Below are 14,147 nucleotides of genomic sequence, written 5' to 3' on the forward strand. Positions count from 1 at the left end.
ATTTTGACCCTATAGTCAGAAAAAGGAGTTAAATTATATGATTTCTAAGTCAAAGCGCTAAATAATAAACCATTTTATTTTGAATTAAAGAATCACGAAAAACTGAATATTTTAAGAATCGAATTATGGAAATTGGATCATTTAAAATTCAAAGGACTTGAAATTGTATCTTATATAATTAAAAGCATTCGAAATTAAATAATTGAAAATTAAAAGCTTGAACTTAAATAATTTAAAACTAAAAGCGATTATAATTTGACAATTTGAAATTATTATCACATAACTAAATTTCAAAATAAATATAAATTTTTTATAAGGAATATATATATATATTTTGCTTCTGAATTTCTTCTATATATGCTCTGAAATACCCATCTAATTAAATATATTGGTCGAAATCGTAAATCAGAGAAAGTAGGTTAAGGCGATAGGTCATTGACTTTGAGTCTCGATTTAATTTTCAGGCGAAAAATACAACTGATTTTATTAATGCCCTCATTAATAAAATGTTTTTGCAACAGTTATAGTGTTTGCATACAGATGATATAAATACATAAATACAGATTAAAATCAATTTTGCCTACCAAAGAAATTCTAATAATGAAAAAAAAATTTAAATTAGAATATTTAACGAATAGTTTATATCTCTTTCAGTTGAAGCAATGGGAGGAAATAAAGGTGACTTAACAATTCAGATTTAAATATTTTTGAAAAATTGATGGTTTGTTTATCTCTTCAATTTATTTTCCGATTGTAGGTACTATATATTTATCCTTTAGTGGATGATAAAAATATACAAAGTATTTTTATTGAATCGATTTAGCCGAAACTTGAGCAATTGAAAAAGGGAAAGAAAAAGAAAATGACGAAAAAGGGGAAAAAAGCAAGAGAAAAAGAACATGAAGGGAGTCCTGCAGTCGAAGCCGAAAAACTAAGGTGGGTCTTTTTCTTCTAAACTAAATTTTCAGGATATCGTACCATTTTCCCTCACATCAATTTTGAAGAAAAATATTTTTATAAACATTGTATTGCAATTTGGCCGGACATCAGGGAAAAACTGGAAAAATCAGGGACTTTGATCATAATCTTACAAAAGTCAAAAACTTTTTTTCAATAGGAAATTTAAATAACAGTCGAAAATAATACATTTTTTATTTTTACATTTAAATTTTTAGTCGATTTATTCCGTTTATAAAATATTCTACTTTAAAATCACTAAAAGGTTTTTATTCTGGTTTTGCAATATTAATGGTCAGGAGGAATGGAAAATTGGTCAGGGAAAAATTGTTAGTAATGTATTTGCCTCGTATTTCTATTTCTCTTTTTTCAATTTTTTCCTCCTAACGATGATATTTTTAGTTAAATATATTATTAGGTTAAAATGTCCTCTTTTTTGTTGTTAAAAATTCAACTGTTTGGTTGAAAATTTTTTTTTTGCAATTAATTTCCGTGTTGTAAATTAATTTTGTTGTTTAAAAATCAGGTTTTTGAGTTCAAAAATAAACCCTTTTAATGAAACCTCATCTTTTGCCTTGAAAGCTTAAAAATTTTAATGAACTTTTTTACTTCATAACTAAACAATTTTTATTTATATAAAATTCATCTTTTTGATTGAAAAATGCAACTTCTGGCTTGAAATTTCAACTATTAAATTAAAAATTCATTTTTTTTGGCTAAATATATCATGTTAGTTCAAAATTCACTTTTTAGGTAGAAAACGCATCTTTCTGGTTAGAAATTTGTATTTTTTTTATATTATCTAGTTTGTTAAAAATTATTTTTTAATTTTTTTATATTCATCTTTTTAGTTGGAAATTCATCTCTTTCTTAAAAAATTTTACTGTATTGTTGAAAGTTCTTTTTTTATTCAATATCAATTTTTTTTAACTGAAAATTTAACTTTTTCATTTCTGGTTGAAAATTTATCTTTTAGGGATGAAAACGAGCTTTTTTTAATTAATATTTGTACTTTCGGGTTGAAAAGTCAACTTTTTTATAGATAATTTATTTACTGGCTTAGAAAATGCAACTTCTGGGTTAAAGTTGTACTTGATCAAAAATTCATTTTTTTGGCGGAGATTCCTCATTGTCTTAAGAATTATTATCTTTGGCGGAAAATTCGTCTTTTTGGTGGGAAAGAATGTTAATATTCTTAGTTGATACTTTATCTCCATGAATTTTGATGAATTCTTTATGCATTTTTTCGAAAACTCTACTATTTGGTTAAAAATTGGAAATTCAAATTTCTTCTAAAAAAGCAATTGTTTGTTTGAAAATTACTTTTTTTGTTAACGTGTAACATTTTTTCATAATTCGATCACTTGGTTAGAAATTCAAGTTTGTAGGCTGCAACTTTAACAATTTGATTAAAAATTCAAATAATTCGTGAAAAATTAAATAAAATTTGTTAAATCGAACTGTTTTTATAGAAAACAAACTACGTTTATAAAATAATTTTAGGTTTTAAAATTCATCTCCTGTTACAATTGCAACTTTCATGGTTAAAAACGAAACTGATTAAAAATGCGTCTTCCTGGATTAAAAATTCAACAAATTAGTAAAAAGATTAAACTATTTAGTGCAAAATTAAGTTGTTTCGTAGAAGTTTCGTTTTTTTATTGGAAACTAATTCATTTAAATGAAAATATAACTAAACCATTTTTAGATGCAAACTTTATTAATTAAACCAGAGCTGGACTATTTGGTTAAAAATTTATAGATTTTGTTTAAAATTCTTATTTTTACAGAAAATGTGTCTTCTTTCCTAGAAATTCAACTAATAGGTTAAAAACGTATGCATGCCTTTTGAAACTTTTTTCTCATATTTAAGTTTGATAATCGAATTGATGATATTTCAAACAAACAGAAACAATCATTTTTCAATTTTTTTTTCTTCAAAAAATAAATTGATGAGGTTTATTGTTTCACATTACTTATTATAGGACAAGAATATTCCGTAAAGAAAAATAATTTTACCTTGAACTCCAATTTTTTACATGGAACTCGAATTTTGTTAAAGAATCATGATTCAAATTTAGAAGAAAGGAAAAAGTATCCCTCTTCTAAATCAGAATTCGTTACAATTCGTAATTTCCCACTTTCAAATTTTAGATCAAGAAAGTGCTACAAGTGGGTATAGAATAGAAGTAGCATTTGAAAAAGAAATATTTCTGAATTATAATAGAAAATTTTGTTAAATTTCATTATGAAAATCCATCTTTTTTTAGCTAAAAATTCAACTACTCACAATTAGTTAAAATTTCAATTGTTCTTTTAAAAATAAACTATTTTGGTTGAAGATTCATATAAATTTAAAATTAATATCTGATTGAAAATGTAACTACTTTGTTGAAAATCAATTTTTTAACGAAAAATTTAACAATTTTAGTAGAAAATGTAACTATTTTGCTGAAAATTCGTTTTTTTTCTTGGTTAAGAATTAGATTTTTAACAGAAAATTTAACTATTCTATTTTAAATAGGACAAAACCAATAACCAAAAAACATCTAAAATTATTATTCTATTTTTTGTTGAAAATTTGATTAAATATTGATATTTTGTATTCCAAGATTTAACTATTTGGTTGAAAATTGATGGATTTTGTGGAAAATTTATCTTTTTCCGGAGAAAATTATTCTTTATGCCTAAAAATTAATCTTTTGGATTAACAATTCAAATATTCTACTTGAAAATTTAACTGTTCCATTTTTATTTGCATATTGAACTTTTCGAGTTTAAAATTTAACAATTTGGATGAAAATTTGTCTTTTTTATTCAAAGTTCAATTATTCTGTTGAAAATCCACGTATTTTGTTAAAAATCACTTCTTGGTCGAAAATGATCCTTTTTTTGCAAGTTAATCTTCTTGTTTAAAAATTCTCCTTTTCGGCTAAAGATTCTAGTATTCCAGTTAAATATTTATCATTTTAGCCGAAAATTCATCTCTTAGGTTGGAAATGAAATTACTTGCTTGAAACTTTAACTCTTTTGTTGAAAAATATTTAATTGGTTTAAGATTAAAATGAAGTTTAAAATTAATCTTTCTGGTTTGACATTCAGCAATCACAATTAAAAATGTACAATTTCAGTTAAAAATTCATCACTTTCTTTGAAAATGTAACTATTTTTTTTAAGTGTGTTTTTTTTCGTAAAGTTATGTTTTTTGTGGAAAGTAATTTTTTCAAATGAAAAATTAATTTATTCCAATTGAATATTCCATAGTCTTAGTTAAAAATTCATCTGTGTGGTTCAAAATTAATTTTTTCACTGAAAATTTAATTTTAGAAGTTTTGGTTGACAATATATCTTCTTTAGTAAAAATCAATTTGGTTGTCCTTGAAAATTCGACTAATTCAGTTAAAAATTCATCATTTTACTGGAAAATTTACAATTAGGAAATTTGGACAATGAAATTGTTCGGCCACTCTCTATTGTATATTTTGTATGTTTAATTATTCTAGAAACTGTTAATATTCCTTTTTAAAGAACAATAAAAATATTTTAAAACATGTTTTTTAAAGATTATTGATTCTCAAAGAGGATTTAAAAGTTAAATTAGCTTTTTAAAGTATTGCGGGTTTTAAACAAAAAACTTCTGAAAACTTTTTAGGTTTTACCTGTTCCCATCCCCATTTATATAGCCTAGTTTCTCCCCTCCATAGACTTCAACTCACCTACTACCTCAGAGGTGTTAATTTCACGATCCGGTAGTTGCGAATCAGCCTCTATCGGGAACGATAAAACGCTCTTTGAACTATCGACCCTGTGAGCATAAGTAATAAATTTAGGTCGCAATTCTTTTTCATCGAATACTGTAACGAATATTTTTTTTTAATTTAACAAAATATTATCATCAAAACATGTACGGATTTCCGCTAGAAAATATAACATTTTTTAAGAGTTATGCCGAAAGTACCAGAGAGAAAATTAAACGCCAGGAAGATCGGTACGTTATGGATGAAAATCCGGGACTCGGACTCACGACACTATTCACACAATTTTACAATTTTTTAGACCGATGACACTAAAAAATCTTTATTAGTTTAAAATTCATCTTTTTGGTTGAAAAATGCAACCCCTGGCTTGAAATTTCCCTCTCTCAAATTTTGGATAAAGAAAGTGCTTCAAGTAGTTTTCAGAGTAGGAGTATTAATTTCAGGAGAAATATTTCTGAGTTATAATAGAAAATTTTTTTACATTGTACTATGCAAATTCATCCTTCTTTGGTTAAAAATTCAACTACTTGGTGAAAACCTGCATTGTTTTGTTTAAACATTAATTTTTTTTTTTTGAAGATTCTTTATTTGAATTAAACATTTATATCTGCTTGAAAATGTAACTAGTTTGTGAAAAATAATTTTTTTAACTGAAAATATATCTGATCCTGTAGAAAATTTAACTGTTTTGTTGAAAATTCGTTTTGCTGCTGTCTCGAAAGAATGATACGAAATACACCATTTTCTCACAATTGCCCCCTAATACCGCTATTTATTTACCTTTACTTGAAAAATATTTTTGCACTTTGTTCCTAATTGGCTTAGAACTTTTATTTTCATTTTGAACGGCACCCCCCCCCCCCATTTTTTCAGTTTACATACGTTTTGATAAAAAATTTAATGCTTGATTTTCAGCAAAATAGTTTAAACAGATTAATTTTTATGCAGAGAGTTATATTTTGAACCGAAAAAAGGTGAAAATTCTACAGAAGGGAAATCGTTTTTAATCCAGAAAGATGAATGTTGAACAAAATAGTTGAATCCTCTACCAAAAAGAAAAATTAATTTTTAACGAAAAAGTTGCACTTTTCAACCGAAAATATGAGCTTTTTACAAAACAGTTGATTTTTCATCCATTTTCAATAAAAAGTTCATTTTCAACAAAATAGTTTAATTTTTAGTCGACAAAATTAATTATTAATAAAAAAAAAACACACGAAAATTTACTTTCAAGAAAGTATTTCAACTTTTAAACAAGGATAGGAGTTTTCAACTGAAAAAGAATAATTTTCAACTAAAAATGTAATAGATGATATTTTAATAATGACAGATTTGAATTTTAAATTTTGAATAACCATTGTATTCAAACAACAAAAATTGTTTACAAAAAACTTGAATCCTCAGCTCAAACTGATTCATTTTCGACCAAGCAGTTGTAACTTGACCAAAAAAATGTATTTTCTACCAAAAAGACGCATTTTCAACAAAAAGTTAAATTTTTAGTCAACAAAATTAATTAATAATAGAAAAACGAATTATCAACTAAAATCAGGATTGGAATTTTTAAAGAAGTATATAATATTTTATATTTCAGTCAAACAATTTTCATTGAAAATTTTAAAAAAACAATTGAATTGAACCAACAAAAGTGAATCTTCAATAAAGAATTTGAATCCTCAGGTAAAACAAATTTATTTTGAAGGAAATTAATGAATTTGCAATTGAAAAATACGTATATTCTATTAATAAAGTTGAATTTTTAACTCGAGAATATAAGTTTTCAACAAAAAGTTTATTTTTAACAAAATAGTTAAATCTTTAGTTAGCCTAATTAATTATTTATAACAAAAAACAATTTTCAACTGAAATTAGCTATCTTTCACAAAATAATTAACTTTTAAGAAAGTAGTTCAACTTTTAACAAAGGATTACGAAGAATACAATAATAAAGAATACAATATTTGATATTTCAACAATAAACAGATTTAAATATAAAATACAAAATAGTATTTAGCCAACAAAAGTTAATTTCTATACATCAATTTTTAAATAAATAGTTCAATTTTCTATGAAATTGTTGCATTTTTAGAACCGGAATGTCGCATCTTCCACCAAATTATTGAATGTTAAACCAAAGTGGATTAATTTTCAATCAAACAATTTCATTTTTAAAAGGAAATATTAGCTAGCCGGAAAACAGTTAAATTTTTTATCAGATAATTAAATTTTCAACCAAAGAGATTAATTTTAAACATAAAAGTTCCATTTTTTGCCAAAAAAAGCCAAAAAAAACGCTTACTGAGCGAAGGTGCACAATTAATTAACAAATTTATATTTTATAAACTCTTTGTTGTAGAAAGTTCGATAAGAGCTCATTTAAAAACTAGTTTTATTCTCTATAAAACATCCGGTATATGTATATATTTAGGCAAACTCTCATGCTTAACAAACAATCCACGAAAATATGTAAAAAAAGGTTTGATATTTTTAGTTATTTTTATGATAACAACAATAGTCCTAATTAAATTTTTGTATATTTATCAGAGGATAAAAATGTTAAAATAAAAATTTTATAGTATAAAATTCTCGTCTGAATAATATAATTGTCAGCGAAAATGAAAAATTTATCTGGGAAAAGTGAGGGAATTTTGAAAATAAAGCTGGTAATTTATTTGTTAATGATAATTGTTTGTAAGTGGTTTATTTTCCTGTCATTCTATTTAATTTTTGGCATTAGTTTTCTCCTAAGGATTATTTTTTTAGTTAAAAAATTAGTTATTTGATTGAAATTCCACAATTTTGTTGAAAAGTTCCTTTTTGGTTAAAATTTAATGGCAACTATTTTGGTAGGAAATTAACTTTTTTTGAAAATTCATATTTTGGTTTTGAAAATACAACTGAAATATATTGTTTAATTCCTCTTTTTGGTTTAAAAAATTATCTGTTAGAGTAGAAATTCAATCTTTATTGGATAATAATACAACTTTTAATAGAGACTTATTATTTTTTGAATGCTAATTTATCTATTTTGTTTAAAATTCACCCTTTTTTTGTGGAATTTAACTTTTTTAAATTTTTTCTTTAAATCTTTACTGGTTTTAAATAATCTGCTTAGTTTAATTTGAAGCCACTTTGATAAACTATAATTTTTTCTCTTAAAAATTCATAATTTAAATTGAAAATTCATCTCTGGTAGAAAGCTGAACTTTTTTTTGTTGAAAATCGAGCTTTTTTATTCGAAAATTCAACTACTTGGGTAAAAGTAAAACTGCTTTCTAAAAATTTATTTTCTCAGTTAAATTTTTATCATTTTAATTTCCTCATTTTTAGTTAAAATGAAACTCTTTGGTTAAAATGAACTTGTTTTCTTTCTTGGCTGCAAAATTTGTGTTTCTTGAATATTCGTCTTTTTGGTTGAAAATTTGCCTATTTTGTTGAAAATTCGCCTATTTTGTTGAAAATTCATCTCTGTTATAAATTTTGACTCTTTTGTCGAACATTCTTTTTCCTTCATAATTATTCTTGTTTACTAAAAATACAGCGTTTTTATTTTAGATTGCAAATTTATCTTTGTTAGTTTAACTTTGTAATATTTATTTAAATATTAATGTATTTAATTGAAAATTCCTTTTTTTAGCTAAAAACTGGACTAATGTCTCGAAAATTTATCTCTTTGTTTGAAACTTTGTATCTCTTTAAAGATTAATTTTTTTTACCAAAGATAAAACTTCCAGTTTTTGAAATTTATCTTTTTCAGGTTAAAATCGAAGTATGCAATTATTTGGTTTAAAATTCAACTGTTTTTATTGAAGTTTAATCTGCTTTTTTTGGGCATTCATTTTTGGAAGTTGGGAATTTAAACTATGTGATTTAAAAATCAACTACTTGTTTAAAATTTGATCTTTGGAATTGTACAAAATCCCTGAATTTTTGTAGTTAATGAATTTTAAATCCATTAAAATATGATAAAAAAATGTCGTGAAATGTGATGATATTTCTTAAAATCTCTTTGAATGTTTGAAGTCCTTTCCAAATCTTTCGAAACTAAAGAAAATGCTTTTAAACCGCATGGGATTTTTTTAATCATTTGAAATTCCCTGAAATAAGTGAGAATTCTTAAATCTTTGAAATTCTACCAAAAAAACACTTAATTCTTGTAAATTTATACGTAATTTATAAAAAATATCATTTAAAGTTTAGAAATTTTCATTCTCTATTGAAATCGTATAAAAAATCTTTGACATTTTTTGAAGACTTTCAGAATTGTTTAAAATACCTTGAAATATTTTAGATCACATGCAGTTTTAAAATCCTTATAAACCTAGGAATTCTGGTAATTGTTTTAATTATTTCCGCTTTAAAAAATATAATAATGACATTTTCATATTTTATTGTAATTAATATGTATATAAAAAAGGATTTTTTATATATTATATTGATTATATTGATTATATTGATCCATATTTTCCCTTTTTCCCTGCCCAATACACCAAACTCTTGCTTTCATTCAAGTGTCGGGGGTTGCTCTTAAATGACCTTGGACTGATTTCGGGGGGAAAGAAAAGTAAACAGTGAGGGCCGCCTGACCCGTTTCCAATTTAAATAAATAAATATATATATAATGTCGCAACCGCTTTTGCCTTACTCCCCTGAGGAAATGCAGGAGCCAGCTGTTCTAGGAAGGCTGAGAATGGGGTGACTGAAAGCGAGAGTTCGGTGTATTTTCTTTTTCTTTCTTTTCAATTTTTTTAATTTACAGGAATCGGTTAATCAAGGAGATGTACGATGAAATTCGGTCGGAAAAATTAAACTTTAGCAACCAAGTGGCTCTGGAAGAACAACAAAGTTCTTTGCGAATAACACAATTGGAAGAGACATTGCTTACAATGTTCGAAAACCAAAAATCTTACATGGATTACATGTTGGAATCAAAAGAAATTGAGGAAGTTGGTTGACTAATTATTTTACTAATTTCCTCTTTAGAAATAATTTTCCCTCGAATTTTAAATTTAGATGATTTAATTAAATTTTAATTTATTAGTCTGATTATCAAATATTTATTTTAAATAAAATTCCAGTGGAGACAGTATATGAAATGTGATGGATTACCTGACACAGGAGTTTTGTTTGAATTGAACACCTTTCTTTATTTGTGGTCCATGGAAAATGAACAAGCTAGTATGGAAACGGTTCCAAAATATTGCGAAATAGTTATTTACGTGAGTGGCTCATTTATGAATTATTGAAATTATGTACACTTGAACCTGGAATTAAGACCAGTTTGCGTCATGGCTTGCAGTGGCCTTGATCCTGAGTCCAGGGAATCCATACGTAAACATTCAGATCCACAAGAACCAATTCTATTGGTTCTGTTAGCTGAAAGTCCTGTCCTCATGCGGTTCGCCACACATGACTGAGCATCGCCTCCCTCTCGGTTTCGCGGTTCCCGCATTAACAAAGGTTGTTAATTCTAGAAAAATAATAAATTCCGGTGTTCTTAATTTCAGGTTCCAGTGTACTCAAACTTTTTAAAATAACCTACGTTTTAAACTGAATGATGAATAAAAAACACATTTTCATAAATTAATAATGCAGAAGCGGCGAAGCCTTTATTCTCTAGGTGAAGGCATGGGAATAGACCTACAATATTAAATGGCACAATTTTGGATAGTATTATAATATTATACTAACTACAAATTGTACATTTATAATAATGAATGAACGATAGATCATAAATAATTAATACAGGTATAGCATTCATATTGCCAAAGATTTGACAAAGATAGCAACAATTTCACAAATATGACCAAATAATTCGCAAAGATTTCTGAAGACTTCACAAAGATTTAACAACGATTTCAATGATTTCTTAAATATTTTAAATATTTCACAAAGTTTTCAGATATTGCGCAAAGATTTCGGATAGATTTAAAATATTTTACCAAGGCTTTAAGGATATCCCAAAGATTTCACAAATATTTTCAAATATTTAAAAAAATATTGTTAATATTTCGCAGATTTCTGAAGACTTGAGAAATGTTTCACAAAAATTTTCCAAAGACTTCAATGATTTTGTTTAATGTTTAAAAGATTTTACGAATCTTCCGCAATGATTTTGGATGGATTAAAAAGATTTCAAAAGAACTAATTATTTTATAAAAGTTTCCTATATATTTCAAAGATTGAACAAAAATTTCAATGCTTCACAACAATTTGAATAATTTCACAAATATTACCGATTAACAAAAACATATTTCAGGTATTTCGCTAAGATTTCCTATGTATTTCAAAAATTGAACAAACATTTCATTGCTTCACAAATATTTCAAATATTGCGCAAAAATTTTGAAGAGATTTAAAAAATTTCACAAATACGTTAATTATTTCATAAAAATTTCAGCTATATCTCAAAGATTGCGCAAAGATTTTAATCATTTGCAATGTTTTCAGGAATTTCACAAATATTACCAAATATTAAAAAAATCTTTTAAATATTTCGCAGGTTTCTGAAGGCTTCAGAAAGATTTTACAAAATTTTCATACAGATTTCAATGATTTCTCAAATATTACAAAGATTTTGAATATTTCGGAAAGATTGAAAACTTTTCACAAAGACTTTAATTGTTTCATAAAAATTCCGATATATTTCAAAGATTGCACAAAGATTACAGTGATTTTGTAATGATTTCAATAATTTCACAAATATTACCAAATATTTAAAAAAGATCCAAAGATTTAAAAAAGATTTTACTAATTTTTTCAAATATTACTAAATGTTTCAAAAATATTTCATAGTTTTCGCAAAGGTCTCGGATAAATTACAAATATTTCACAAAAGCATAGATGATTTTCCAATTACTTTACAAAGATTAAAACATTTTACAAATCTATTACAAATATTTCAAAGATTTCCAAAGATCACAAAAATATTTCAATGATTTACCAAAGATTGAAAATATTTCGCAAAGATTTTGGATAGTTGTGAAAGATTGCAAAAAGATTTCAATGATTTTGCAAAGATTTCAACAATTTGAAAAATATATTTAATACCTAAAAAATATATTGAGGATTTCTTAAAGATTTCGTAAAGATTTTGAATATTTCGGAAAGATGTCAAATATTTCAAAAGTTCCAGAAAGATTTCACAAATATTTAAATGATTTCTCAAAGATTTCAATGATTTTCTAAAGATTTCAAATATTTCGCACAGATTTCGGATGGTTTAAGAAGATTTAACAAAGACTTCAATGTTTTCCCAAAGATTTCAACAATTTAAAAAATATAACAAATATTTATAAAATATTTGAAATATTTCGATAAGATTTCCAAAGATTTCAATGATTTTCCAAAGATATCACAAAGATTTCTAAAGTTTCTTGAAGATTTCGGATACATTTAAAAGATTTGACGGACTTTAAAGATTAGAAATATTTTGTATAAATTTTGGATAGATTAAAAATATTTCACAAAAATTTAAATTATTTTCCAAAGATTTCAATCAATTCAAAAACATTGACAAATATTTATAAAATATGTGTTTGAAATATTTCTCGAAGACTTTGGATAAATTTAAGATATCTTAATGTTTTTTTTCAAATATTTCAACAATTTCACAAATATGTCCAATGAATTCAAAAATATTTTAAATATGCGACAAACGTTTCAGAGATTTTCCAAAGATTTCAAAGATTTTACAAAGATTTCGGATAGACTAAGAAGATGTCACAAATACATCAATTATTCACAAAGACTTTAGGCTAGGTTTTTGGAAACATTCAAACGATCTGACGAATGTAATCATTCGATTTCAGAGGGGGGGGGGGGGCAAATGAAGACCTTGCCCTTTCCTTGGCGATTTCTACTATACCTCTTCTACTAGAGGCGATTCTTTTTTCTAAATATTTCTTTTATGAAAATAAAGTATTCAACAAATTTTATAAATACACTAAAATCCATGCAACAACTCCATTTGTTCTTAAGGTTAAACGTTTTAACGAAAATTAAGGTTAATTTTGTTATCATTCGCCTAAATATTCAAGTAGTCCTAAGTTAATGAAAAAATTAATTTGCTGAAAGCCAAAAATACATTTCTTATATTTTAAGAATTACATAAATTCTATTTTTAACCCTTAAACGGTACACTGGTGCGAATTCGCACCTGAAGTTTTTTCATTTTGTTGGTATTTACGCAAATACAGCTGCAGCGGATTGTCCCTACATATATATATATATATGTGTGTGTGTGTGTGTGTGTGTGTGTTAAATGTGTGTGATATATGCTAGTTGTTTATTATACGTTTAATATATTGAATATTTAATATTAAGTTTGCAAACCAAACAATTCGCACCAGTGTACCGTTTTCGTATGCTCGGTTGGAGTGTAACGTTTGAGGGTTAAGTAGGTTTCAGACAAATTAGTAAAAATGTAAAAATTTTGCCCCTGATTTTGAATCCACCATTTAGAATTCCTAATTTTTGACATCAAATTCGAAATTAGCGACCCCAAAAATCCCTGGGTATCAAGTTTTATAAAAGTGCGACGAAAAATAAGTTTTTTACCATTTTTATTGGTTTCCGACCCACAGTGACCGAGTCATGTTTTCTGAAGAAATTGAACCTGTCTTTAGAATTAATTTGTTTACAGTTGCTGCCTAAATTAGAGGAAAAGATTAAATTTCCTACAATGTATTCTTCAAGTTACATCAACGATTGTAAATCAGTAAGTGCTCCTCTTTAAGGAATAATTCCACAAATTATTATCAGTGGTCATTTAAATTAAAAATTTATAAAAATAATCTAGATTAGACAAGAGCTTCGAAACAAACTTCAGTTTTGGATAGACGCAGCGAGTTACCGACTTTTGAGACAGATTGAAAAGGACATGATAAGGGAGGATTTGAAAAATGCAAGATTTATTCAGAAATCAAATGATCTTGTGTGTTGTGTTTGGGCTCTTATAAGATTGCCGATCACTATAAAAACACTTGCAGAAAAAGATAGGTAATGGTAGATAAAATTTTTTCGCTGGTACTAATGGGCTGTCCACAAACTTCGTTACTAATTTCAGGAGGTAGAGGGTAGGGGGTCGCACCAAAAACAAACCTGTCTGCATTGTTATGTATAGAAAAAATACTAAAATTAATTAAAAACTTGATACTTTTTGTAAATATAAAAGAAAGAACAAAGTTTTAGTAACAATAAGAGCATCTGTGATTAGTAATCCAAAAAATGCATGAAAATATGTAATTTAATATTAGTAAAATTGAATAGAAAGATGAGTATTTAAAAAACAGTTTGAATTATATTCATATTTTTCTATTGTTTATTTTTCTAATAAAATTAATTTTATAAACAACTGTAATGGTTACGAATTTCAAACATTGATTAATAATATTACTTTACTAATAATAAAAATAATAAAAATATTAATAA

The 14,147-nt window shown here is 25.7% G+C and overlaps 1 protein-coding gene across 2 annotated transcripts in view; it reads left to right on the forward strand.

Annotated features, from left to right (window-relative positions):
- Positions 1-14,147, forward strand: part of LOC117177492 (protein CASC1-like) — a 38,336-nt gene that overhangs the window by 993 nt on the left and 23,196 nt on the right. The window contains exons 2-7 of one of the 2 annotated variants that reach the window (XM_033368228.1): positions 655-678; positions 824-936; positions 9,475-9,661; positions 9,794-9,934; positions 13,360-13,434; positions 13,516-13,715. In XM_033368228.1, the coding sequence (XP_033224119.1) occupies positions 655-678; positions 824-936; positions 9,475-9,661; positions 9,794-9,934; positions 13,360-13,434; positions 13,516-13,715 (740 nt within the window). Of the gene's footprint in view, positions 1-654; positions 679-823; positions 937-4,737; positions 4,946-9,474; positions 9,662-9,793; positions 9,935-13,359; positions 13,435-13,515; positions 13,716-14,147 lie in introns of those variants that run through there. The other variant, XM_033368229.1, reaches the window with a different exon arrangement.

The sequence above is a fragment of the Belonocnema kinseyi genome, chromosome 7 (assembly GCF_010883055.1).
Source record: "Belonocnema kinseyi isolate 2016_QV_RU_SX_M_011 chromosome 7, B_treatae_v1, whole genome shotgun sequence".
Lineage (NCBI taxonomy): Eukaryota > Metazoa > Arthropoda > Insecta > Hymenoptera > Cynipidae > Belonocnema > Belonocnema kinseyi.